At 37.6% G+C, this 27,495-nt stretch overlaps 2 protein-coding genes and 7 non-coding genes across 11 annotated transcripts; 2 read left to right on the top strand and 7 right to left on the bottom strand.

Annotated features, from left to right (window-relative positions):
• Positions 1-427: 427 nt before the first annotated feature.
• LOC146714701 (tripartite motif-containing protein 16-like) lies at positions 428-9,741 on the top strand. 3 transcript variants are annotated; one of them, XM_085451071.1, is made up of 5 exons: positions 428-544; positions 669-941; positions 4,591-4,713; positions 4,838-7,073; positions 9,331-9,741. In XM_085451071.1, exons 4-5 carry the CDS (start codon positions 5,611-5,613, stop codon positions 9,422-9,424), a joined length of 1,557 nt encoding a protein of 518 aa, XP_085307197.1. In that variant the 5' UTR covers positions 428-544; positions 669-941; positions 4,591-4,713; positions 4,838-5,610; the 3' UTR covers positions 9,425-9,741. The 3 variants fall into 3 exon arrangements, with proteins under 3 accessions (XP_085307197.1, XP_085307196.1, XP_085307195.1); XM_085451070.1 differs by lacking the exon at positions 9,331-9,741 and having other exon boundaries at positions 4,841-7,654; XM_085451069.1 differs by lacking the exon at positions 9,331-9,741 and having other exon boundaries at positions 4,838-7,654.
• LOC146714702 (uncharacterized) lies at positions 1,509-4,091 on the top strand. Its single transcript, XM_085451068.1, has one exon. It carries the CDS (start codon positions 2,125-2,127, stop codon positions 3,721-3,723), a length of 1,599 nt encoding a protein of 532 aa, XP_085307194.1. The 5' UTR covers positions 1,509-2,124; the 3' UTR covers positions 3,724-4,091.
• Positions 9,742-10,251: 510 nt separating the features above from the next.
• trnan-guu (transfer RNA asparagine (anticodon GUU)) lies at positions 10,252-10,325 on the bottom strand. The gene has a single exon. It is a non-coding gene; the product is annotated as a tRNA-Asn (tRNA).
• A 411-nt stretch (positions 10,326-10,736) lies between these two features.
• On the bottom strand, positions 10,737-10,810 carry trnan-guu (transfer RNA asparagine (anticodon GUU)). The gene has a single exon. It is a non-coding gene; the product is annotated as a tRNA-Asn (tRNA).
• A 420-nt stretch (positions 10,811-11,230) lies between these two features.
• Positions 11,231-11,304, bottom strand: trnan-guu (transfer RNA asparagine (anticodon GUU)). The gene has a single exon. It is a non-coding gene; the product is annotated as a tRNA-Asn (tRNA).
• Positions 11,305-11,721: 417 nt separating this feature from the next.
• Positions 11,722-11,795, bottom strand: trnan-guu (transfer RNA asparagine (anticodon GUU)). The gene has a single exon. It is a non-coding gene; the product is annotated as a tRNA-Asn (tRNA).
• A 407-nt stretch (positions 11,796-12,202) lies between these two features.
• On the bottom strand, positions 12,203-12,276 carry trnan-guu (transfer RNA asparagine (anticodon GUU)). The gene has a single exon. It is a non-coding gene; the product is annotated as a tRNA-Asn (tRNA).
• Positions 12,277-12,687: 411 nt separating this feature from the next.
• On the bottom strand, positions 12,688-12,761 carry trnan-guu (transfer RNA asparagine (anticodon GUU)). The gene has a single exon. It is a non-coding gene; the product is annotated as a tRNA-Asn (tRNA).
• A 416-nt stretch (positions 12,762-13,177) lies between these two features.
• Positions 13,178-13,251, bottom strand: trnan-guu (transfer RNA asparagine (anticodon GUU)). The gene has a single exon. It is a non-coding gene; the product is annotated as a tRNA-Asn (tRNA).
• Positions 13,252-27,495: the final 14,244 nt, after the last annotated feature.

Below are 27,495 nucleotides of genomic sequence, written 5' to 3'. Positions count from 1 at the left end.
AACTCCCAGACTATATAAGACAATAGACACTAAGGTTGAGTCCATCCTCCACCTCTGGCAGATCCCCCCACCTGCAGAGCCAATTCCTCAAAAGCAGAGACCACTCTGCAAAAATATGGTAAAAACTTCCCAGGCAGTTAAAGAGACCCTGAGTTACACCAATGCAATGATACATAATCTGATAAGTTTTTTTCTCATTAGATAAGAGCAGGCTCATTGTTTCACAGTAACTTGTAGGCACATACAGGGAACTATTGTTCTGCCATAAAGGTTTATAATCTACAGGCAGGGCGGTCAGTTTCCAACAATCTGATAAATACAGTTGTTCAGTGCTGTCAGGAATCCTGCCTCAAACATAAATAATCACCAGGTATTGTGACTTTACATTAAAAATGTTTTTCCTCTTTGTTCTACATGATAGAAAATAAGGGCAGCTGAACGCCAGTGAATGAATGTCATCCATAAGCTACATTATGGTAAATTAACAGTATTTTAATGTCAGCACAACAATGGAAAAATTGCTCTGTGGATTTCGTAATTCCATGTAAGTCCATGTCTTTTCTACCCTAAAAGTGTGTTTGCCAATCAAACTCTGATCATTTTTTCTAACACGTCCATATTTCTGCAGTTAAACTTGCCTGACTCTGCCTGTTCGCTATTTGTTTTAGCAGTGCAAAGTGCAAACTAACTTCCAGATGATCCAAACTGTTGTATGGTGCTACTGGATTTATAAATAACTGAGAGACCAGGCTAGAAAACACTTCTGTTCATTGAACTGGAGTCAAACAAAGAGCAGCAGAGATTCTTTAAGGACTGAATGACATTCAACAAGTCAGATCAGGAGATCCAGATTTAAATAAACATCTAAAAACACTGGCCGAACCATAAGCTGTTCTGTGTGAAAGAGGAAAGAAAACCAGCAAAGAAGACCTGTATGAAGTGTGAGAACTCCAGTATCCTCTTTGTTTCATTTAATGATGATGCTTATTTTGGAGCTAAATGAAGATGTGGTTCTGTACAAACATATGAAGTGAGAAAATGTGAATATTAAATAGCTCCTAAAATCAATCTTGTGCTAATTATAACTGGCTTATTGCTGTCTGGATTTTATAGATTGCTTATTCAGTGTTTTAACATTTTGAGTGTTTCCTGTCAATCTTGGAGTGTCATGGTACGACCGCGTGGCAGGCAGGAGGAGGACCCAATAGCAATATTCACAAACACGGGGATGAACTTAAGAAACACAGCTTTAATGCTGGCAGGACAGAATACAGGACATGCAAAACTAAACCGGAAAAACGTAAACTAATACTCGAAGGTAGACACAGGGAGATCCACACAACATGAGGGAGAACGCGACGCCGAACAGAGGGAGACTCAGACAGAAATACACAGAGGGTAAACGAGGAAAGTGGGCACACACGGGGAACACAGGTGATACTGATAATCATAACGAGACAGGGCGGGGTGAACTGAACATGACATGTACAGGCACAGAGGTCAGACAGGAGGAGAGAGAGCACGGGGAAAACACAGACATAACGGGCTGGGGAAACATGAAACAACCACAAAGGGAGACGAGGGCTCATAAATACATAGAGGGCACACAGGGGGGAGAGAGAGCACGGGGAGAACTTAGACATAAAGGGCAGGGGAAACATGGAATAAAACATAAGGAGAGACGAGGGCTCACAGATACACAGAGGGGCACACAGGGGGTAAAAGCCATGAAGGGAAAACACTTAGGGAACAACACAACAGGGCAACTCAGAAAACATGGTCTAAATAAGGAACGAAATACAAAAATACAAGGAACTAAGAATACTGGGCCCACATGGCCCAGGACCATGACATGGAGGAAATTAAACTGAATTGCAAACATTATAAAACAGCTGCAGTCACATTTGTCTGACTCCACCCCTTCAGTGTGGAGTTTTCAGAGAATTGAAAGTGTGGTGCAGCACTCCTGAGCAGACTAAACACGGTGATCAGAAACTGGCAAGAAAAGAGCAAAACTCAGGAGTTCATCAAATTCCAAATTTTTTCTAAAAGAGAGTTGACAAGGACTTTATTCAACACTGAATTATACTCAACAAATCTAAGGAGGACCTCCTGCTGGAAAACATGTCTGACAACATACAAACAAAAAGGAGAAGAACAGATCCACAAACTATCCTCTGTGACATGTGTGCAGAGGACAGCAAACCAGCAAAGAAGACGTGCATAAAGTGTGAGATCTCCATGTGTGTCCAGCACCTCCAGGCCCACCTGACCACACCTGTGTTACTGCAGACTCATCCTCTGACTGAACCCATGGATTTATGTGGGAACACCAAATGTTCTCAGCACGGCAAGCTCCTGGAGTACTACTGCTTGGACGACATGACCTGTGTGTGTGTTTCCTGCGCCATTGAGGACCAGCACCGCCTACACAATATGAAGACCTTCTCCACAGCCCACAAAGAGCTCCTGGAGAAGCTGAAAGCTGAGCAGCTGATCTTACAGGAGAAAACAGACGATGAGAATGTGAGTCTGGAAAAGTGGGAGAAGAGTGAAAGAGAGAAGCTGGGTCGCTGCAGTGTGCGTCTGATTGAGGCTGTGACTAAGCTGCGTGACATCTCTCTGACCAGCGTCCAGAGCTCAGTCTCTGCTCGTATGGTGTCCCTGAAAACCAGCAAGAGCAGCATGGAAGCAGCACAGAAGGAGAAGGACACCTTCAGATTCCTGCAGATGTATTCTCAGGTGCATCAGGATGTGGAGAAGGCCAAAGCTGTGGATCTGAGTAAAGGGCTGGAGCCGGGCAGCCATCAGGACAAACTGGTTGAGGAGATGAGACAGAATGGGGAGAAGATGGTGAAGCAAGCGTCTCAGTTCTGGGGATCATTGCTGACTCTGGTTGATCCTGAACACCACCAGGAGCTTGTTCCCACTGGTTCAGACCTGATCTTTGAGCCACAGTCTCTGGGTCCTGGCATGTCGCTGTCCAAAGACAACAGGAAGGTTTTCCACAATAGCTGGCTGGGACAGTGCTGTGCAACTCTTCTAATCTGTAGTACCAAGACAGCCAGCAGCTTTCAGAGGTGGGTGATCAGTCTGTCCGAAGAGTCTGATTGGACGATTGGTTTATGTGATAAAAAGTGTGCAAAGAACTTGAAGGATGAACCTTTCTATGGACTGTGCTGGGAGGATAAGCAGCTCAGCTTTCACACAATGGAGAACGATGATGATTCTGATGCATCGTTTAAAGAAGGAGAACGTAACAAGGCCAACACAGCAAAGCAACACGTGGTGTCTTCTGAGTTAATTACAAATGAGGAGGAGAATGGTGATGAGGCCATGCCACCACTTGAAAAGGTGGAGGTGTTGTGGAACTTTGATGCCTCCTCACTGTCCTTCTACAGCAGAACCAGACAGCACCAGAGGGATGAAATAATAACTATGGAGATGAGCCTGAACAACAAGGAACTGACTCCATTTGTACGACTGGGAAAGGAAAATGTCCAAAACACGACCCAGAGGCAGGAATGGAAGTGCTCATGTGGGAAAGTTTACTACAGGGATGGTAATGGATACAGAAATAATGTGTCCCGCTTTTCTTCCCAGGCAGGGCATGGTAATGGATACAGAAATAATGTGTCCTGCTTTTCTTCCCAGGCTAATTGTTCTTGTGGAAAAATGATTGGTGGTCCATGTGTCACAGAAATGGTTTGTAAACTCTGTTAATTCAAACTCTGCTGATCATTTAGTCATTTTCTGTCCCTGTATGAGTATCAGTGGAACTGACTGTCTTTCAGATTCATTAACTGTGAAGAAATTGTTTTAGCTTCAGTGATGAACTTGTTGTGCGATGTATCACATATCAAAGTAAAGTAAATTAAAAAAGTAAAAGAATTTTGTTTTTTTTATGTAATTTTATTTTGTTAATTAAAATATTCTTAGCTCCAGTGTTTGCTTTAAATGTAGCAACAAATTCTTTTAGTTTGAACCGTTTCTACTTTATTTCACCTGCAAGTTGAAGCTGTTGTTTTATACAATGTTTTATACAATGTAAATGATCTGATAAATAATAAAGTGAGTATACTTTTAATATATGCAATGCTTTACATATCTGATTAACTGAAGCGAGAACATTGCATTTTCATTTGTGTTAAGTGGACAAAAGAAAGTTACTGAATTTGCCAGTTTATTAAGTACACCTTTGTCAGTATAAAAGTAAAGCAAATCAATCTGCATTCTATTGGTTTTAATTAGTTTGAATATTGAAAACTGAAAATACTGAGAGACCAGGCTGCAAAATACAACAAATCTTCTTCGGGTCTTATATAAGGACACAAAAACTGATAAGATTTTGTCTCATTAGATAAGAGCAGGCTCATTGTTCTACAGTAACTTGGAGGCACATACAGGGAACTATTGTTCTGTCATAAAGGTTTATAATCTACAGGCAGGGCGGTCAGTTTCCAACAATCTGATAAATACATTTGTTCAGTGCTGACAGGAATCCTGCCTCTAACATCAAAGCCTTTAAATAATCACCAGGTATTGTGACTTTACATTAAAAATGTTTTTCCTCTTTGTTACACATGATAGAAAATAAGGGCAGCTGAACGCCAGTGAATGAATGTCATCCATAAGCTACATTATGGTAAATTAACAGTATTTTAATGTCAGCACAACAACGGAAAAAATGCTCTGTGGATTTCGTAATTCCATGTAAGTCCATGTCTTTTCTACCCTAAAAGTGTGTTTGCAAATCAAACTCTGGTCAGTGTTTCTAACACGTCCATATTTCTGCAGTTAAACTTGCCTGACTCTGCCTGTTCGCTATTTGTTTTAGCAGTGCAAAGTGCAAACTAACTTCCAGATGATCCAAACTTTTGTACGGTGCTACTGGATTTATAAATAAGTGAGAGACCAGGCTAGAAAACACTTCTGTTCATTGAACTGGAGTCAAACAAAGAGCAGCAGAGATTCTTTAAGGACTGAATGACATTCAACAAATCAAATCAGGAGATCCAGATTTAAATAAACATCTAAAAACACTGGCCGATCCACAAGCTGTTCTGTGTGAAAGAGGAAAGAAAACCAGCAAAGAAGACCTGTATGAAGTGTGAGAACTCCAGTATCCTCTTTGTTTCATTTAATGATGATGCTTATTTTGGAGCTAAATGAAGATGTGGTTCTGTACAAACATATGAAGTGAGAAAATGTGAATATTAAATAGCTCCTAAAATCAATCTTGTGCTAATTATAACTGGTTTATTGCTGCCTGGATTTTATAGATTGCTTATTCAGTGTTTTAAAATTTTGAGTGTTTCCTGTCAATCTTGGAGGAAATTAAACTGAATTGCAAACATTATAAAACAGCTGCAGTCACATTTGTCTGACTCCACCCCTTCAGTGTGGAGTTTTCAGGGAATTGAAAGTGTGGTGCAGCACTCCTGAGCAGACTAAGCAGGTTGATCAGAAACAGGCAAGAAAAGAGCAAAACTCAGGAGTTCATCAAATTCCAAATTTTTTCTAAAAGAGAGTCAGAAAGAGAGCAACAAGGACTTTATTCAACACTGAATTATACTCAACAAATCTAAGGAGGACTTCCTGCTGGAAAACATGTCTGACAACATACAAACAAAAAGGAGAAGAACAGATCCACAAACTATCCTCTGTGACATGTGTGCAGAGGACAGGAAACCAGCAAAGAAGACGTGCATGAAGTGTGAGATCTCCATGTGTGTCCAGCACCTCCAGGCCCACCTGACCACACCTGTGTTACTGCAGACTCATCCTCTGACTGAACCCATGGATTTATGTGGGAACACCAAATGTTCTCAGCATGGCAAGCTCCTGGAGTACTACTGCTTGGACGACATGACCTGTGTGTGTGTTTCCTGCGCCATTGAGGACCAGCACCGCCTACACAATATGAAGACCTTCTCCACAGCCCACAAAGAGCTCCTGGAGAAGCTGAAAGCTGAGCAGCTGATCTTACAGGAGAAAACAGACGATGAGAATGTGAGTCTGGAAAAGTGGGAGAAGAGTGAAAGAGAGAAGCTGGGTGGCTGCAGTGTGCGTCTGATTGAGGCTGTGACTAAGCTGCGTGACATCTCTCTGACCAGCGTCCAGAGCTCGGTCTCTGCTCGTATGGTGTCCCTGAAAACCAGCAAGAGCAGCATGGAAGCAGCACAGAAGGAGAAGGACACCTTCAGATTCCTGCAGATGTATTCTCAGGTGCATCAGGATGTGGAGAAGGCCAAAGCTGTGGATCTGAGAAAAGGGCTGGAGCCGGGCAGCCATCGGGACAAACTGGTTGAGGAGATGAGACAGAATGGGGAGAAGATGGTGAAGCAAGCGTCTCAGTTCTGGGGATCATTGCTGACTCTGGTTGATCCTGAACACCACCAGGAGCTTGTTCCCACTGATTTAGACCTGGTCTTTAAGCCACAGTCTCTGGGTCCTGGCATGTTGCTGTCCAAAGACAACAGGAAGGTTTTCCACAATAGCTACCTGGGACAGTGCTGTGCAACTCTTCTAATCTGTAGTACCAAGAAAGCCAGCAGCTTTCAGAGGTGGGTGGTCAGTCCGCCTGAAGAGTCTGATTGGACGATTGGTTTATGTGATAAAATGTGTGCAAAGAACTTGAAGAATGGAGCTGTGTATGGACTGTGCTGGGAGGATAAGCAGCTCAGGAATCTCATCACAGAGACAGATGAAGATTCTCAATCATCCACTTCACAAGGTTTGAAGGTGCAAAATACTGGCACAGCCAGAACTGGGACCCAACTCGTGACAACCTCTGCATCAATCACATATCAGGGGGAGAATGGAGAAGAGCCTGTACCACGACCTGAAAAGGTGGAGGTGTTGTGGAACTTTACTGCCTCCACGCTGTCCTTCTACAGCAGAACTGGACAGCACCAGAGAGAAGAAATAATCACAATGAAGCTCAAAGTAAGCATCAACAACTGGGACCTGGTCCCATTTGTCCAACTGGGAAAGCAAAATATCCACAGCACGACCCAGCAGCAGCAGTGGAAGTGTTCATGTGGGAAAGGATACTACTGGGATGGTAATGGGTACCGGGACAATAGTTCTTGCTCCTATTACCAGGGTTGTTGTTCCTGTGGAAAAGTTCTCGGTCCACACATCACAGAGATGGTTTGTGAACTTTACTGAGTGGTGGGATTTTGTTTTTTGTTTTTCTGTCACTGAATGAGTATAAACTTAACTGATTGGTTTTAAGTTGTTGTTAAATGCATTTATTGTGATGCATTGTGAGGATTTTCATTTATTGCTGTGATTATATTCTGCGATTTCAATCTTATGTAGCTATTTTAAAGTGCTTTGTCTCCATCTGCTGGTACTTCCAACACCAGCAGATACCACCAGCTACTACTTCACAGCTGGGGTAGTCGACATGTTTTTGTATCAAAGTAATCTTTCGGCATACTTCAAATAGATTCCCAAACATCCTCTAGGGCCTGTTTACAGACTTTATCTAGCACACAGCAGGCACTTTGGCTAATCTTGTCTTTTCATACTGGATCGTGTGCATTTATGGCTGGGCGGGTCTGATGGGAGGAGATTAATATTCACGTAAGTAACACGTTTAGTTTCATGTGTACACACTGTAAATGATCTAATCAATAATAAAGTCACTGGAGTTTAAGGATGTGGAATGTTTTTATTGACTGGATGAAATGTAACAACTGCCTTTTTTTAAACTTCACTCAAATATGACAAAGAAAAACAACAGTTTGAATAAGAACACTTTGAAATGAACTGTGTGAAACTAAATCCTGTTAAATACTCACACTGAAGGCTTCTGAAGCTAACATGAAGGAATCAGTTTATTTAAAGACTACAATCATTACAGTAAATCCACTTGAAGGTCTCGCTTGTAAAAGGAAACATAAACTAACTTTGGTATTGATCAGGAGCAGCTGAACCAGGTAAGATAAAAGCACAAATAGATTCAATAATATCTGTACTGTAAGTTCAGCACTACATTTACATACATAAATAATTTGAGACATTTGCTATAACTTCATATGTTGATAAAATAAAAAAATAAAATAAAAAAAGCTTTCAGGATGATCTCAGCACAGTGTTCAGGAATTTGCACTGGAATGATGAGAGAGCAGGGATGCAGAGGTAGCCTGCATCTTCCCACCTGGAAACAAACTGAGCCCTGAAATATTCAGAGTGTGATGAGACCCAGAGTCTGTGTGCTGGAAAATACTTCTGTTATAGAGAGTGAAACAACCAGAGCTGCACTGACACATGCACAGTGAGTCTTTAGCGTACAAGGAGCCTCCCTCAGACTGTTGTGACTGTTGTAACAAATCATTCCCTGGCTGGGACCACATGGCCATTTAGGTTTGACAGCATTTCTAGTGGAGAGCAGCAGGTAGCTTGAGCATGAACTGAGGCTGTAGTTTAAGGAAGGCCTCAGAGAAGGGTATGCATGGAGGTGTGGTCCCTCTCCTGAGATTAGATTAATGATCTAAAATTAATCATACACATTTGCAGGTGTCTGTTCAATGTTGACGCTTATTTGCAGCAAAATGAATATGTGGTGCTAGCTGTGGAAAACTGTGGATACATATAGATGGAGAAAATGTTACTCCATGATAAACAGATGTTAAGATTTTGTGCTAAACTATCACTGGCTCACTGATGCCCAAATTTTATCATTTGGTTGTCTTTTATGGAGAATGATGATGATTGTGATGCAGAGTTTAAAGAAGGAGAAAGTAACATGGCCAACACAGCAAAGCAACACATGGTGTTTTCTGAGGTAATTACAGGAGGAGAATAGTGATGAGGCCATGCTACATTTGAAAAGGTGGAGGTGTTGTTGAACTTTGATGCTTCCTCACTGTCCTTCTACAGCAGAACCGGACAGCACCAGAGGGAAGAAATAGTAACTATGGAGATGAGCCTGAAAGACAAGGAACTGACTCCATTTGTATGACTGGGAAAGGAAACATGACCCAGAAGCAGGAATGATGTTTATCTTTGATTTTTCTTCTAATGTAGCAACTAATTCTTTTCGTTTGAACTGTTTTTACTTTATTTCACCTGCAAGTTGAAGATGTTTGTCTCCATCTACTGGTGGTGCTCTCACATTGTACACACAGCTCTTTGGTCTTAATAATGACAACAAAGAAACACAGCTGTTGTTTTATACAATGTAAATGATCTGATAAGTAATCAAGTGAGAGTATTTTTAATATGTGGAATGATTTTATGTATCTGACTAACTGAATCGAGAACATTGCAGCAGTAGAAGTGTTCATGTGGGAAAGATTACTACTGGGATGGTAACAGGTACCGGGATCATAGTTCTGGCTACTCCCACCAGTCTGTTTGTTCTTGTGGAAAAGCTCTTAGTGTCACAGAGATTGTTTGTAAACTTTGCTAATCATAGATCTACTCATTATTTAGTTTTTTTTTGTCCTAAAATGCTCTTTTGGTTAATTATATATGTTTAGCTTTGGTATTTGCTTTTAATGCACCAACTAATTCTTTTAGTTTGAACCGTTTCTGCTTTATTTCACCTGCAAGTTGAATATGTTTCTGTCCATCTACTGGTGGTGTTCTCCATTGTACACACAGCTCTTTGGTCTTATTATTGACAAGACAGAGCTACTTTTGATTTATACAATGTAAATCATCTGATAAATAACAGAGTATATTTTAATATGTGGAATGCTTTAACACTGCATTTTTAAGTTTTTTAACACCAATTTATTTATTTTTTTTATGAAATTTGCCAGTTTATTATATACATATTTTTCCCCATTAAAAGTTGAACGAAGCATTTTAGGTCTTTTAATTTTATCCAGTGAACATTTAATATTAAAACACTGAGTGTACACCTCACTAGTTTTTGGGTCATTAGATTAAACCAGACTCATTGTTATACATTCACTTGTAAGCACAGACAGGGAACTATTGTTCTGCTATAAATGTTTATAATCTACAGGCTGGGTCATCGATTTCCAACAAACTGATAGCTTTCACACAATGGAGAACGAGGATGATTCTGATGCATGGTTTAAAGAAGGAGAAAGTAACATGGCCAACACAGCAAAGCAACACATGGTGTCTTCTGTGTTAACAACAAATGAGGAGGAGAATGGCGATGAGGCAATGTCACCACTTGAAAAGGTGGAGGTGTTGTGGAACTTTGATGCCTCCTCACTGTCCTTCTGTCCTTCGATTCTGCATTACCTGACAATAACTTATCGTCCCTGGGTGGGCTTGAACCACCTACCTTTCGGTTAACAGCCGAACGCGCTAACCGATTGCGCCACAGAGACTGACAATGCGCAGCCCACAGGTGTCGAGACTGCACGGGGGACTGGGGGAGGGTGTTCCGGTGTTTTTGGTTGTGGGGTAAACGATTGTGCAACAGAGACTGAGTAAAGCCAAGCAGGGGCCTCTAGAGAGGACCGGGTGGCTGGATGGAGGTGCTCTGGTACTTCCTCTCCATACCGCCTTAATTGTTTAAAAAATGTGACTTGTAAGTAATGAACTTGGCAGCAAGTATGCAGTTGCGGACGAACAACACAACCCCAAAGATGCATATCACCCTTGATAAAACAGTTGACTGCGTTCATCAAACGACAGTCCTGGTTATAACACAATTGTTATAACATGGTATAACCAACATAACTGTCGCACTGCACGTTTGTGCAGGATTCTGCATTACCTGGCAATAACTGTAATATCGTCCCTGGGTGGGCTTGAACCACCAACCTTTCGGTTAACAGCCGAACGCGCTAACCGATTGCGCCACAGAGACTGACAATGCGCATCCCACAGGTGTCGAGACTGCACGGGGGACTGGGGGCGGGTGTTCCGGTCTTTTTGGTTGTGGGGTAAACGTTTGTGCAACAGAGACTGAGTAAAGCCAAGCAGGGGCCTCGAGAGAGGACCGGGTGGCTGGATGGAGGTGCTCTGGTACTTCCTCTCCATACCGCCTTGATTGTTTAAAATATGTGACTTGTAGGTAATGAACTTGGCAATAAGTATGCAGTTGCTGAAGAACAACACAACCCCAAAGATGCATATCACCCTTGATAAAACAGTTGACTGCGTTCATCAAACGACCGTCCTGGTTATAACACGATTGTTATAACATGGTATAACCAACATAACTGTCATAACAGTTGGACTGCACGTTTGTGCAGGATTCTGCATTACCTGGCAATAACTGTAATATCGTCCCTGGGTGGGCTTGAACCACCAACCGTTTGGTTAACAGCCGAACGTGCTAACCGATTGCGCCACAGAGACTGACAACGCGCAACACACAGGTGTCGAGACTGGACGGGGGACTGGGGGAGGGTGTTCCGGTGTTTTCGGTTGTGGGGTGAAAGGATTGTGCAACAGAGACTGAGTAAAGCCAAGCAGGGGCCTCGAGAGAGGACCGGGTGGCTGGATGGAGGTGCTCTGGTACTTCCTCTCCATACCGCCTTGATTGTTTAAAATATGTGACTTGTAGGTAATGAACTTGGCAATAAGTATGCAGTTGCTGAAGAACAACACAAGCCCAAAGATGCATATCACCCTTGATAAAACAGTTGACTGCGTTCATCAAATGACCGAGTCTAGCATGGACGCTATTGTGAAACAAAATCAGTGCTTTTTTGGGAAGCACTTGCACTGCACGTTTGTGCAGGATTCTGCATTACCTGGCAATAACTGTAACATCGTCCCTGGGTGGGCTTGAACCACCAACCTTTCGGTTAACAGCCGAACGCGCTAACCGATTGCGCCACAGAGACTGACAACGCGCAACACACAGGTGTCGAGACTGGACGGGGGACTGGGGGAGGGTGTTCCGGTGTTTTTGGTTGTGGGGTAAACGATTGTGCAACAGAGACTGAGTAAAGCCAAGCAGGGGCCTCTAGAGAGGACCGGGTGGCTGGATGGAGGTGCTCTGGTACTTCCTCTCCATACCGCCTTAATTGTTTAAAAAATGTGACTTGTAAGTAATGAACTTGGCAGCAAGTATGCAGTTGCGGACGAACAACACAACCCCAAAGATGCATATCACCCTTGATAAAACAGTTGACTTTGTTCATGAAACGACCGTCCTGGTTATAACACGATTGTTATAACATGGTATAACCAACATAACTGTCGCACTGCACGTTTGTGCAGGATTCTGCATTACCTGACAATAACTTATCGTCCCTGGGTGGGCTTGAACCACCAACCTTTCGGTTAACAGCCGAACGCGCTAACCGATTGCGCTACAGAGACTGACAACGTGCAACACACAGGTGTCGAGACTGCACGGGGGACTGGGGGAGGGTGTTCCGGTGTTTTTGGTTGTGGGGTAAACGATTGTGCAACAGAGACTGAGTAAAGCCAAGCAGGGGCCTCGAGAGAGGACCGGGTGGCTGGATGGAGGTGCTCTGGTACTTCCTCTCCATACCGCCTTAATTGTTTAAAAAATGTGACTTGTAGGTAATGAACTTGGCAGCAAGTATGCAGTTGCGGACGAACAACACCACCCCAAAGATGCATATCACCCTTGATAAAACAGTTGACTGCGTTCATCAAACGACAGTCCTGGTTATAACACAATTGTTATAACATGGTATAACCAACATAACTGTCGCACTGCACGTTTGTGCAGGATTCTGCATTACCTGGCAATAACTGTAATATCATCCCTGGGTGGGCTTGAACCACCAACCTTTCGGTTAACAGCCGAACGCGCTAACCGATTGCGCCACAGAGACTGACAATGCGCAGCCCACAGGTGTCGAGACTGCACGGGGGACTGGGGGCGGGTGTTCCGGTCTTTTTGGTTGTGGGGTAAACGTTTGTGCAACAGAGACTGAGTAAAGCCAAGCAGGGGCCTCGAGAGAGGACCGGGTGGCTGGATGGAGGTGCTCTGGTACTTCCTCTCCATACCGCCTTGATTGTTTAAAATATGTGACTTGTAGGTAATGAACTTGGCAATAAGTATGCAGTTGCTGAAGAACAACACAACCCCAAAGATGCATATCACCCTTGATAAAACAGTTGACTGCGTTCATCAAATGACCGAGTCTAGCATGGACGCTATTGTGAAACAAAATCAGTGCTTTTTTGGGAAGCACTTGCACTGCGCGTTTGTGCAGGATTTTGCATTACCTGGCAATAACTGTAACATCGTCCCTGGGTGGGCTTGAACCACCAACCTTTCGGTTAACAGCCGAACGCGCTAACCGATTGCGCCACAGAGACTGACAACGCGCAACACACAGGTGTCGAGACTGGACGGGGGACTGGGGGAGGGTGTTCCGGTGTTTTCGGTTGTGGGGTGAAAGGATTGTGCAACAGAGACTGAGTAAAGCCAAGCAGGGGCCTCTAGAGAGGACCGGGTGGCTGGATGGAGGTGCTCTGGTACTTCCTCTCCATACCGCCTTGATTGTTTAAAATATGTGACTTGTAGGTAATGAACTTTACATTAAATACCATCATCAAAAAGGGCTCGGGGCAGGCAGACTATCCTTCGTATTTCGCAAATAATGATAGAAATATTATTAATATGAGAGATGTGGTAAATGAGTTCAATAAATTCTTTGTAAGTGTTGGGCCAGACTTGGCTGAAACAATTCCTGATATAACAGATTCTGTAGAGAAAGAAACTAGACTCATTGACCGCAATCCTCATTCAATGTTCTTAACGGTGGTGGAAGAAATGGAAATCATTGACATTGTTGGGAAATCACAAACAAAAAACTCTACAGACTCTGACGACATTGATATGGAAATCGTTACGAGAGTGATGGAGGGCATTTCCAAACCCTTAACACACATTTGCAATTTGTCCTTACAAACTGGTACATTCCCAAAACAAATGAAAACAGCTAAAGTAACACCACTGTTTAAAAATGGTGACAGACACCAATTCACAAATTATAGGCCTGTCTCTCTACTTTCTCAATTTTCAAAAATACTGGAAAAAGTCTTTAGTAATAGACTTGACAAATTTATAGATAAACACAAAATAATAATGGATAGTCAGTATGGTTTCAGATCAAATAGATCAACATCATTGGCATTAATGGAACTGATCGAAAATATCACCAACAATATAGATAAAAGACAATGTATAGTTAGTGTATTCATTGACCTAAAAAAAGCTTTTGACACAATTAATCATGACATATTACTTGATAAACTGGAATACTACGGCATTAGAGGAGTGGTGTTAGAATGGGTAAAGAGTTATTTGAGAGACAGGCAGCAATTTGTGAAAATTGGGGAATATCACTCAGAGTGTGTGGACATTGTTTGTGGAGTTCCGCAGGGGTCAGTATTGGGACCAAAGCTGTTTATCCTCTATATCAATGATATATGTAGAACATCAGATATACTACAGTTTATTCTATTTGCAGATGATACAAATATTTTTTGTGCTGGAGAGAATTCACAGCAGCTTTTGGAAATTGTCACACAAGAAATGATTAAACTGAAAACATGGTTTGATAGAAATAAGCTATCATTAAATTTGGAAAAAACTACATTTATGTTATTCGGAAATTGTAAAAAAGATGCAGAAGCAAAATTATTAGTAAACAATGTTGAAATAGAGCAAGTTTCGGATACAAAATTTCTGGGTGTGATAATAGATAACAAAATCTGCTGGAAACCTCACATAAAGCATATACAAGCCAAACTGTCAAGAAGCATCTCCGTACTGAGTAAAGTTAAATATTTTTTGCCTTCCAAATCACTCCGGGTACTTTATTGTTCACTTATATTGCCATATTTGGAATACTGTGTGGAAATTTGGGGAAACACATATAAAACTGCACTTCAACCAATATGTAAAATTAAAAAAAAAGCAATCAGGATGATTAATAAAGCAGGATTTAGAGACCATACTAACATCATGTTTTTGAAATTAAAAATACTGAAGTTTATGGATCTTATAAACTATAAAACTGCAAAAATTATGTACAAGGCCAGATACAATATGTTACCAGGAAATATACAGAGGATGTTCTATGACAGAGAAGGAGACTATGAATTGAGGGGGAAATTGAATCTAAGGATTCTTAAAGCACGGTCAAAGGTTAAAACCTTTTGTGTCACTATTTATGGGGTAAAACTGTGGAATAGTTTTACGATAGATCTACAGCAATGCTCAGGAATTAGTAAGTTCATGAAAATACTTCGAAAACTGATTTTGGAAGAATATGATACCGATAAAGATGATCACCCATTGTATGTATAAAAATATCAAATTATATCCAAATTATATCAATCACGGTAGCCATGTTTATATAGGTTCTCCTCGTGTATTGTGTGGAGTATGTGATGATGGGAATTAGGTGAATTATGTGGGATCAATAAGATGTTGACCAGGGGTAGGAATTAATAAGTATGTTCATACTTCTTCCTACTCCTTTTTAGGCCAAACATTGTTACATTATGTCAGACGATTTTGTTTTATTTCATTATATATATTTTTTGTTTATCTGAACACATACGTGTGTGTGTGTATATCTACATATATATTCGTATCTGTAAATGAAAATATATGTAGTGTGTATATATTGTTTTTTTGTTTTATATGTCTGAAACAAATAAAGATAGAATACAATACAATACAACTTGGCAATAAGTATGCAGTTGCTGAAGAACAACACAACCCCAAAGATGCATATCACCCTTGATAAAACAGTTGACTGCGTTCATCAAACGACCGTCCTGGTTATAACATGGTTGGTTAAAACATGGTTGATTATAATATGCTTATAACATGTGTAGCGAGTGAAAGCCAACCAAGCAACCGCTAAGGGCCTCTATACTACTTGTGCAAACTTTCAGGCCCAAAGGTCTCACAGGAACGAGCCCAGAATAAACGGGACAAGAGGGTCAATATCAGTCAGATATGTTAAAATTTATTATTTTAAAAGAACACAAAGGGTTTGCAAAAGGCCTAAAACATCAAAATGGGAAAGGTCACTAACGACCACAAGATAGTGTTATTGGTGCAACCTGCCAGCAATGCAACTATCACCTGAGGGCTTGCTCTCCCTTGGCGGTCCCAGATGCTCTTTGCTTTAAAAGAAACAAATCCACCCCAAATAAATACGAGCCCAACAGAACACTAGAACAAGTGCTAGTTCAGGCAATAATCGGTGGCACTAAAAATCACTCTTAATAAAAACTTATTCACTGCAAATCCACACGGAGCACCTCTAAAAATCCTAATTCCCCTAAGGTAAGAGCCCCGCTCAGGGATTGCACATTGCCCGACTAATATTGCACCAGCCAAGTAGAAATAAAAACAAACCCGGCATAAAAAACAGTTTTAAAAGGTGACCCTACTAACCAAAAAAACGCAACAAAAAGGAGGAGGAATAAACAGTGACAAATTCACATGTGCAGCCTGCCCTGCAGGAGGCAATACAATATAAATTAGATTATAGTGCATAAATATACTTTTTTTAATGTCCAAATATATTAAGTTAACATACCTCCAGCAGACAACTGTGTTTGCTGCACACCTGGCTTATCTTGGCTTATCTTCTAAAATCACTACTAAAAACATAAAATACAATAAACATCAAATACATTTCAACAAATTTAAACAAAACACTAAAGGAAAAACAGCCTGTACCTCAAACCTCTGCTGTAGAGGTTTAAAACAACAGTTTGGGTAGCAGACAATTAAAACTTCTCAGGCTCTTCACCTACTCACACAACCATTGTTGACAGCCGCTTGTCAGTGGAAATGAAGAACACCTGCTGCTACTTCCTATTTTATACCCTCCATTGGGTCCCCTGGGTACTAAAGCCTTCTGCATTACACATGGTTGGTTATAACTTCGTTGGTTATAACATGGTTGGTGATAATACGGTTGGTTATAACATGGTTATTACATGGTTGGTTATAACATGGTAATAACATGGTTGGTTATAACATGGTTATAACATAGTTGGTTATAACATGGTTGGTTATAACATGGTTATAACATAGTTGGTTATAACATAGTAATTACATGGTTGGTTATAACATGATTGGTTATAAAATGGTTATAACATGGTTGGTTATAACATGGTTGGTTATAACGTAGTAATTACATGGTTGGTTATAACATGGTTATAACATTGTTGGTCATAACATGGTTAAAACATGGTTGGTTATAACATAGTAATTACATGGTTGGTTATAACATGGTTATAACATTGTTGGTCATAACATGGTTAAAACATAATTGGTTATAACATGATTATAACATGGTTGGTTACAACATGGTTGGTTATAACATGGTTATAACGTGGTTGGTTATAACATCGTTGGCTATAACATGGTCATAACATGATTGGTTATAACATGGTTTGTTATAACATGGTTATAACGTGGTTGGTTATAACATTGTTATAACATGGTTGGTTAGAACATGGTTGGTTATAACATGGTTATAACATGGTTGGTTTTAACATGGTTATAACATGGTTGGTTTTAACATGGTTATAACATGTTTGGTTATAACATGGTTGGTTATAACATGGTTATAACATGGTTGGTTATAACATGGTTGGTTATGGTTGGTTATAACATGGTTATAACATGGCTGGTTATTACATGGTTGGTTATAACATGGTTATAACATGGTTGGTTATCACATGGTTATAACATAGTTGGTTATAACATGGTTGGTTATAACATGGTTATAACATAGTTGGTTATAACGTGGTTATAACATGGTTGGTTACAACATGGTTGGTTATAACATGGTAATAACATGGTTTGTTATAACATAGTAATTACGTGATTGGTTATAACATGGTTAGTTATAACATGGTTGGTTATAACATGGTTATAACATAGTTGGTTATAACATGGTTGGCTACAACATGGTTGGTTATAACATGGTTGGTTATAACATGGTTGGTTATAACATGGTGGGTTAAAACATGGATTCAATATAGTTGGTTATAACATGATTGGTTATAACATGGTTATAACATGGTTGGTTATAACATAGTAATTACATGGTTGGTTATAACATGGTTATAACATTGTTGGTCATAACATGGTTACAACATAATTGGTTATAACATGATTATAACATGGTTGGTACAACATGGTTGGTTATAACATGGTTTGTTATAACATGGTTATAACGTGGTTGGTTATAACATGGTTATAACATGGTTATAACATGGTTGTTATAGCATGGTTGGTTATATCATGTTTATAACATGGTTGATTATAACATGGTTATAACATGTTTGGTTATGGTTACTTATAACATGGTTATAACATGGTTGGTTATAAAATGGTTATAACATGGTTGGTTATAACATGGTTGGTTATAACATGGTCATAACAGTTGGTTATGGTTGGTTATAACATGGTTATAACATGGTTATAACATGGTTGGTTTTAACATGGTTATAACATGTTTGGTTATAACATGGTTGGTTATAAAATAGTTGGTTATTGTTGGTTATAACATGGTTATAACATTGTTGGTTATAACATTGTTGGTTATAACATGGTTATAACATGATTGGTTATCACATGGTTAGTTATAACATGTTTATAACATGGTTGTAACAGTGTTGTTATAACATGGTTATAACATGGTTGGTTATAACATGGTAATAACATGGTTGGTTATAACATGGTTATAACATGGTTGGTTATAACATGGTTGGTTATAACATGGTTATAACATGGTGGGTTTTAACATGGTTATAGGATGGTTGGTTATAACATGGTATAACATGGCATGTTATAACATGGTTGGTTATAACATGGTTATAACATGGTTGGTTATAACATGGTTGGTTATAACATGGCTGGTTATAACATGGTTGGTTATAACATGGTTATAACATGGTTGGTTATAACATTGTTGGTTATAACATGGTTATAACATGGTTGAAACATGGTTGGGTATAACATGATTGATTATAACATGGTTATAACAGTTGGTTATAACATGGTTATAACATGCTTGGTTATAACATTGTTGGTTATAACATGATTGGTTATAACATGGTTATAACATGGTTAAAACATAATTGGTTATAACATGATTATAACATGGTTGGTTACAACATGGTTATAACATGGTTGGTTATAACATGGTTATAACATGGTTGGTTATAACATAGTAATTACATGGTTGGTTATAACATGGTTATAACATTGTTGGTCATAACATGGTTAAAACATAATTTGTTATAACATGGTTATAACATGGTTGGTTATAACATGGTTATAACATGGTTGGTTATAACATAGTAATTACATGGTTGGTTATAACATGGTTATAACATTGTTGGTCATAACATGGTTAAAACATAATTGGTTATAACATGATTATAACATGGTTGGTTACAACATGGTTGGTTATAACATGGTTATAACGTGGTTGGTTATAACATCGTTGGCTATAACATGGTCATAACATGATTGGTTATAACATGGTTTGTTATAACATGGTTATAACGTGGTTGGTTATAACATTGTTATAACATGGTTGGTTAGAACATGGTTGGTTATAACATGGTTATAACATGGTTGGTTTTAACATGGTTATAACATGGTTGGTTTTAACATGGTTATAACATGTTTGGTTATAACATGGTTGGTTATAACATGGTTATAACATGGTTGGTTATAACATGGTTGGTTATGGTTGGTTATAACATGGTATAACATGGCTGGTTATTACATGGTTGGTTATAACATGGTTATAACATGGTTGGTTATAACATGGTTATAACATAGTTGGTTATAACATGGTTGGTTATAACATGGTTATAACATAGTTGGTTATAACGTGGTTATAACATGGTTGGTTACAACATGGTTGGTTATAACATGGTAATAACATGGTTTGTTATAACATAGTAATTACGTGATTGGTTATAACATGGTTAGTTATAACATGGTTGGTTATAACATGGTTATAACATAGTTGGTTATAACATGTTTGGTTATAACATGGTTGGTTATAACATGGTTATAACATGGTTGGTTATAACATGGTGATAACATTGTTGGTTATAACATGGTTATAACATGTTTGGTTATAACATGGTTGGTTATAACATGGTTATAACATGGTTGGTTATAAAATAGTTGGTTATGGTTGGTTATAACATGGTTATAACATTGTTGGTTATAACATTGTTGGTTATAACATGGTTATAACATGATTGGTTATCACATGGTTGGTTATAACATGGTTATAACATGGTTGGTTATAAAATAGTTGGTTATGGTTGGTTATAACATGGTTGTAACATTGTTGGTTATAACATGGTTATAACATGGTTGGTTATAACATGGTAATAACATGGTTGGTTATAACATGGTTATAACATGGTTGGTTATAACATGGTTGGTTATAACATGGTTATAACATGGTGGGTTTTAACATGGTTATAGGATGGTTGGTTATAACATGGTATAACATGGCATGTTATAACATGGTTGGTTATAACATGGTTATAACATGGTTGGTTATAACATGGTTGGTTATAACATGGCTGGTTATAACATGGTTGGTTATAACATGGTTATAACATGGTTGAAACATGGTTGGGTATAACATGATTGATTATAACATGGTTATAACAGTTGGTTATAACATGGTTATAACATGGTTGGTTATAACATTGTTGGTTATAACATGATTGGTTATAACATGGTTATAACATGGTAGATTATAACGTGGTTATAACATGTTTGGTTATGGTTGGTTATAACATGGTTATAACATGGTTATAACATGCTTGGTTAAAACATGGTTGGTTATATCATGTTTATAACATGGTTGTAACATTGTTGTTATAACATGGTTATAACATGCTTGGTTATAAAATTGTTGGTTATAACATGGTTATAACATGGTTAAAACATGGTTGGTTATAACATGGTTATAACATGGTTGGTTTTAACATGGTTATAACATGTTTGGTTATAACATGTTTGGTTATAACATGGTGATAACATAGTTGGTTATAACATGGTTATAACATGGTTGATTATAACATGGTTATAACATGTTTGGTTATGGTTACTTATAACATGGTTATAACATGGTTGGTTATAAAATGATTATAACATGGTTGGTTATAGCATGGTTGGTTATAACTAGAGATGGCACGATACCACTTTTTTATGTCCGATACCGATACCGATATCATAAATTTGGATATCTGCCGATACCGATATGAATCCGATATAGTGTTTTTTAATCAACAAAACTGTTTTTTAAAATATCTTGCTGCATTTTGCAAGTCTGCAAGTTCATACTCAAGTTTAAAACAACAACTACACTAAAGCTATTCTGTTATACCTGTATACAAAAAAAATATCTCATAGTTCAGCAATACTGATCAATCTAATAAACTTAGACCTACACCATCCTCCCTATTCTGGTATTTTAAAGAGTACTTAGCGTAAATATTAAGCAACCTAACTAATAGGGTTCCAACTCCCAGCAACAACAAAAATAAATAAATAAAAAATAGGGAACCACCCCTCACGCTCCACCTCATGATGCTTAATCGACGTAATCAACCTTAATTTGATGCAGTGTGGAAAAAAAATGCACAGAAATCAATTATTTTTCAAGAAATATTAAATAGATTCAACATCTTTCTTCAACAAAATTGCAGACTGCACAGATGGTACCTTCCCAAAGGAAAAAGTACTATAGCTTACTAGGGTATATATATTAGACTTAATAGTCACTATATACAGTAATTGACTTCTATTCATTTTACATCAAATTAAAACTTTGTGTGTCAGATAATTATTTATTAAAAGCTAGACATTTTAAATGAGAATAAGAAAGAAAAGTATGTCTTTGTGCCCCCTTTTCCCAGTTAATGCCCTATCGGCCCCCCTGGCTAAACTTTGCTAGATCCGCCCCTGCACAGTTACCAGCGTCAGCTACGTAGAAAAAGATCCTCGAGTAGAAAGTAATATTAAATAAATTCTAACAACAGCTTATCAAGCTTAAACGTGCTGCTGTTGTTCAGCCGCTGGTTTCCTCTTTCTGGTGCAAAGTGGGCCAAAAACAAAGACGGACTCGCGACAGAAAAGCCGATCAGCTGATCATTTAAGCAGTTTCACGATTGAAGTAGCAGCCGGAGAGCGAGAGGCAGTCGCTCGTTAAGCTTAACGCAGGAATGCTTTACAAACATTCAGAGATGGACTTACACACTTGCTTTACTTCTCTCGGGGATAACTTTGTCGGAGATGAAATGCCAGGTTGCTAGCGAAGCTCCACATGCTATCCAGACCACAGGTCCCGCATGCCACAGCCGCTCTATCACGTGATGCATACTGCTCCGACATGCTAACGTTCTGAGGTGAGTTATGGCGTGTTGCAAGTTTTGTGAGGTGCTTTCGTGATATTTAATGGATCGGATTACATTTTTTATTTTTCTCCGATATCCGATCCAGTCATTTAGGTCAGTATCGGACCGATACCGATACGTAATATCGGATCGGTCCATCTCTAGTTATAACATGGTTATAACATGGTTGGTTATAATATGGTTGGTTATAACAGTTGGTTATAACATGGTTGGTTATAGCATGGATGGTTATAACATGGTTATAACATCGTTGGTTATAACATTGTTTTTATAACATGCTTGGTTATAACATGGTTATAACAGTTGGTTATAACATGGTTGGTTATAACATGCTTAGTTATCACATGGTTATAACATGGTTTTAACACGGTTTGGTATAACATGATTATAACATGTTTGATTATAACATTGTTATAACATGGTTGTTATAACATGGTTGGTTATAACATTGTTGGTTATAGCATGGTTATAACATGGTTGGTTAGAACATGTTTATAACATGGTTGTAACATTGTTGTCATAACATGGTTATAACATGCTTGGTTTTAACATGGTTATAACATGGTTGGTTATAACATTGTTGGTTATAACATGGTTGGTTATAATATTGTTGGTTATAACATTGTTGGTTATATCATGGTTATAACATGGTTGGTTAGAACATGTTTATAACATGGTTGTAACATTGTTGTTATAACATGGTTATAACATGCTTGGTTTTAACATGGTTATAACATGGTTGGTTATAACATTGTTGGTTATAACATGGTTGGTTATAAAATGGTTATAACATAGTTGGTTATGGTTACTTATAACATGGTTATAACATGGTTGGTTATAAAATGGTTATAACATGGTTGGTTATAACATGGTTGGTTATAACATGGTTATAACATGGTTGGTTATAACATGGTTGGTAATAACACGGTTGGTTATAACATGGTTGTAACATGGTTGGTTATAAGGTGGTTGTAACATGGTTGGTTATAACATGGTTATATGGTTGGTTATAACATGGTTAGATTATAACATGGTTGGTTATAACATGATTGGTTATAACATGCTTGGTTATAACATGGTTATAACATGGTTGTAACATAGTTGTGTTATAAGATGGTTGTAACATGGTTGGTTATAACATGGTTGGTTATAACATGGTTGGTTATATCATGTTTATAACATGGTTGTAACATTGTTGTTATAACATGGTTATAACATGCTTGGTTTTAACATGGTTATAACATGGTTGGTTATAACATTGTTGGTTATAACATGGTTATAACATGGTTGGTTTTAACATGGTTATAACATGTTTGGTTATAACATGTTTGGTTATAACATGGTTGGTTATAACATGGTTATAACATGGTTGGTTATAACATGGTTATAACATGGTTGGTTATAACATGGTTATAACATTGTTGGTTATAACATTGTTGGTTATAACATGGTTATAACATGTTTATAACATGGTTGTAACATTGTTGGTTATAACATGGTAATAACATGGTTGGTTATAACATGGTTATAACATGGTTGGTTATAACATGGTTGGTTATAACATGGTTGGTTATAACATGGTTATAACATAGTTATAACATGGTGGGTTTTAACATGGTTATAGGATGGTTGGTTATAACATGGTATAACATGGCTGGTTATAACATGGTTGTTTATAACATGGTTATAACATGGTTTGTTATAACATTGTTGGTTATAACATGGTTATAACATGGTTGTAACATGTTGGGTATAACATGATTGGTTATAAGATGGTTATTACATGGTTGGTTATAACGTGGTTATAACATGGTTGGTTATAACATGGTTTGTTGTAACATTGTTGGTTATAACATGGTTGGTTATAACATGGTTGGTTATAACCTGGTTATAACATGTTTGGTTGTAACATGGTTGGTTATAACATGGTTATAACATGGTTGGTTATAACATGGTTGTTACATGGTTGGTTATAAGATGGTTGTAACATGGTTGGTTATAATATGGTAATAACATGGTTGGTTATAACATGGTTATAACATAGTTGGTTATAACATGGTTGGTTATAACATGGTTGGTTATAACATGGTTATAACATAGTTGGTTATAACGTGGTTATAACATGGTTGGTTACAACATGGTTGGTTATAACATGGTAATAACATGGTTTGTTATAACATAGTAATTACGTGATTGGTTATAACATGGTTAGTTATAACATGGTTGGTTATAACATGGTTATAACATAGTTGGTTATAACATGGTTGGCTACAACATGGTTGGTTATAACATGGTTGGTTATAACATGGTGGGTTAAAACATGGTTTCAATATAGTTGGTTATAACATGATTGGTTATAAAATGGTTATAACATGGTTGGTTATAACATGGTTATAACATGGTTGGTTATAACATAGTAATTACATGGTTGGTTATAACATGGTTATAACATTGTTGGTCATAACATGGTTATAACATAATTGGTTATAACATGGTTATAACATGGTTGGTTATAACATAGTAATTACATGGTTATAACATGGTTATAACGTGGTTGGTAATAACATCGTTGGCTATAACATGGTCATAACATGGTTGGTTATAACATGGTTATAACATAGTTGGTTATAACATGGTTGGTTATAACATGGTTATAACATAGTTGGTTATAACGTGGTTGGTTATAACATGGTAATAACATGGTTGGTTATAACATAGTAATTACGTGATTGGTTATAACATGGTTAGTTATAACATAGTTGGTTATAACATGGTTGGTTACAACATGGTTGGTTATAACATGGTTTGTTATAACATGGTGGGTTAAAACATGGTTTCAATATAGTTGGTTATAACATGATTGGTTATAAAATGGTTATAACATGGTTGGTTATAACATGGTTATAACATGGTTGGTTATAACATAGTAATTACATGGTTGGTTATAACATGGTTATAACATTGTTGGTCATAACATGGTTAAAACATAATTGGTTATAACATGGTTATAACATGGTTGGTTATAACATGGTTATAACATGGTTGGTTATAACATAGTAATTACATGGTTGGTTATAACATGGTTATAACATTGTTGGTCATAACATGGTTAAAACATAATTGGTTATAACATGATTATAACATGGTTGGTTACAACATGGTTGGTTATAACATGGTTATAACGTGGTTGGTTATAACATCGTTGGCTATAACATGGTCATAACATGATTGGTTACAACATGGTTTGTTATAACATGGTTATAACGTGGTTGGTTATAACATGGTTATAACATGGTTGGTTTTAACATGGTTATAACATGGTTGGTTTTAACATGGTTATAACATGTTTGGTTATAACATGGTTGGTTATAACATGGTTATAACATGGTTGGTTATAACATGGTTGGTTATGGTTGGTTATAACATGGTATAACATGGCTGGTTATTACATGGTTGGTTATAACATGGTTATAACATGGTTGGTTATAACATGGTTATAACATAGTTGGTTATAACATGGTTGGTTATAACATGGTTATAACATAGTTGGTTATAACGTGGTTATAACATGGTTGGTTACAACATGGTTGGTTATAACATGGTAATAACATGGTTTGTTATAACATAGTAATTACGTGATTGGTTATAACATGGTTAGTTATAACATGGTTGGTTATAACATGGTTATAACACAGTTGGTTATAACATGGTTGGCTACAACATGGTTGGTTATGACATGGTTGGTTATAACATGGTGGGTTAAAACATGGTTTCAATATAGTTGGTTATAACATGATTGGTTATAAAATGGTTATAACATGGTTGGTTATAACATGGTTATAACATGGTTGGTTATAACATAGTAATCACATGGTTGGTTATAACATGGTTATAACATTGTTGGTTATAACATGGTTATAACATGGTTGGTTACAACATGGTTGGTTATAACATGGTTATAATGTGGTTGGTAATAACATCGTTGACTATAACATGGTCATAACATGGTTGGTTATAACATGGTTATAACATACTTGGTTATAACATGGTTGGTTATAACATGCTTATAACATAGTTGGTTACAACGTGGTTATAACATGGTTGGTTAAAACATGGTTGGTTATAACATGGTAATGACATGGTTGGTTATAACATAGTAATTACGTGATTGGTTATAACATGGTTAGTTATAACATGGTTGGTTATAACATGTTTATAACATAGTTGGTTATAACATGGTTGGTTACAACATGGTTGGTTACAACATGGTTGGTTATAACATGGTGGGTTAAAACATGGTGGGTTAAAACATGGTTTCAATATAGTTGGTTATAACATGATTGGTTATAAAATGGTTATAACATGGTTGGTTATAACATGGTTATAACATTGTTGGTCATAACATGGTTACAACATAATTGGTTATAACATGATTATAACATGGTTGGTACAACATGGTTGGTTATAACATGGTTTGTTATAACATGGTTATAACGTGGTTGGTTATAGCATGGTTGGTTATATCATGTTTATAACATGGTTGATTATAACATGGTTATAACATGTTTGGTTATGGTTACTTATAACATGGTTATAACATGGTTGGTTATAAAATGGTTATAACATGGTTGGTTATAACATGGTTGGTTATAACATGGTTATAACATGGTTGGTTATAACAGTTGGTTATGGTTGGTTATAACATGGTTATAACATGGTTATAACATGGTTGGTTTTAACATGGTTATAACATGTTTGGTTATAACATGGTTGGTTATAACATGGTTATAACATGGTTGGTTATAAAATAGTTGGTTATGGTTGGTTATAACATGGTTATAACATTGTTGGTTATAACATTGTTGGTTATAACATGGTTATAACATGATTGGTTATCACATGGTTAGTTATAACATGTTTATAACATGGTTGTAACATGGTTGGTTATAACATGGTAATAACATGGTTGGTTATAACATGGTTGGTTATAACATGGTTATAACATGGTGGGTTTTAACATGGTTATAGGATGGTTGGTTATAACATGGTATAACATGGCATGTTATAACATGGTTGGTTATAACATGGTTGGTTATAACATGGCTGGTTATAACATGG

The sequence above is a fragment of the Copadichromis virginalis genome, linkage group LG3 (genome assembly GCF_057382275.1).
Source record: "Copadichromis virginalis isolate Kocher_CV1m ecotype Utaka linkage group LG3, C_Virginalis_male_GT1.1, whole genome shotgun sequence".
NCBI classification, from domain to species: Eukaryota; Metazoa; Chordata; class Actinopteri; order Cichliformes; family Cichlidae; genus Copadichromis; species Copadichromis virginalis.
This window is presented reverse-complemented; position numbering and strand designations above follow the sequence as displayed.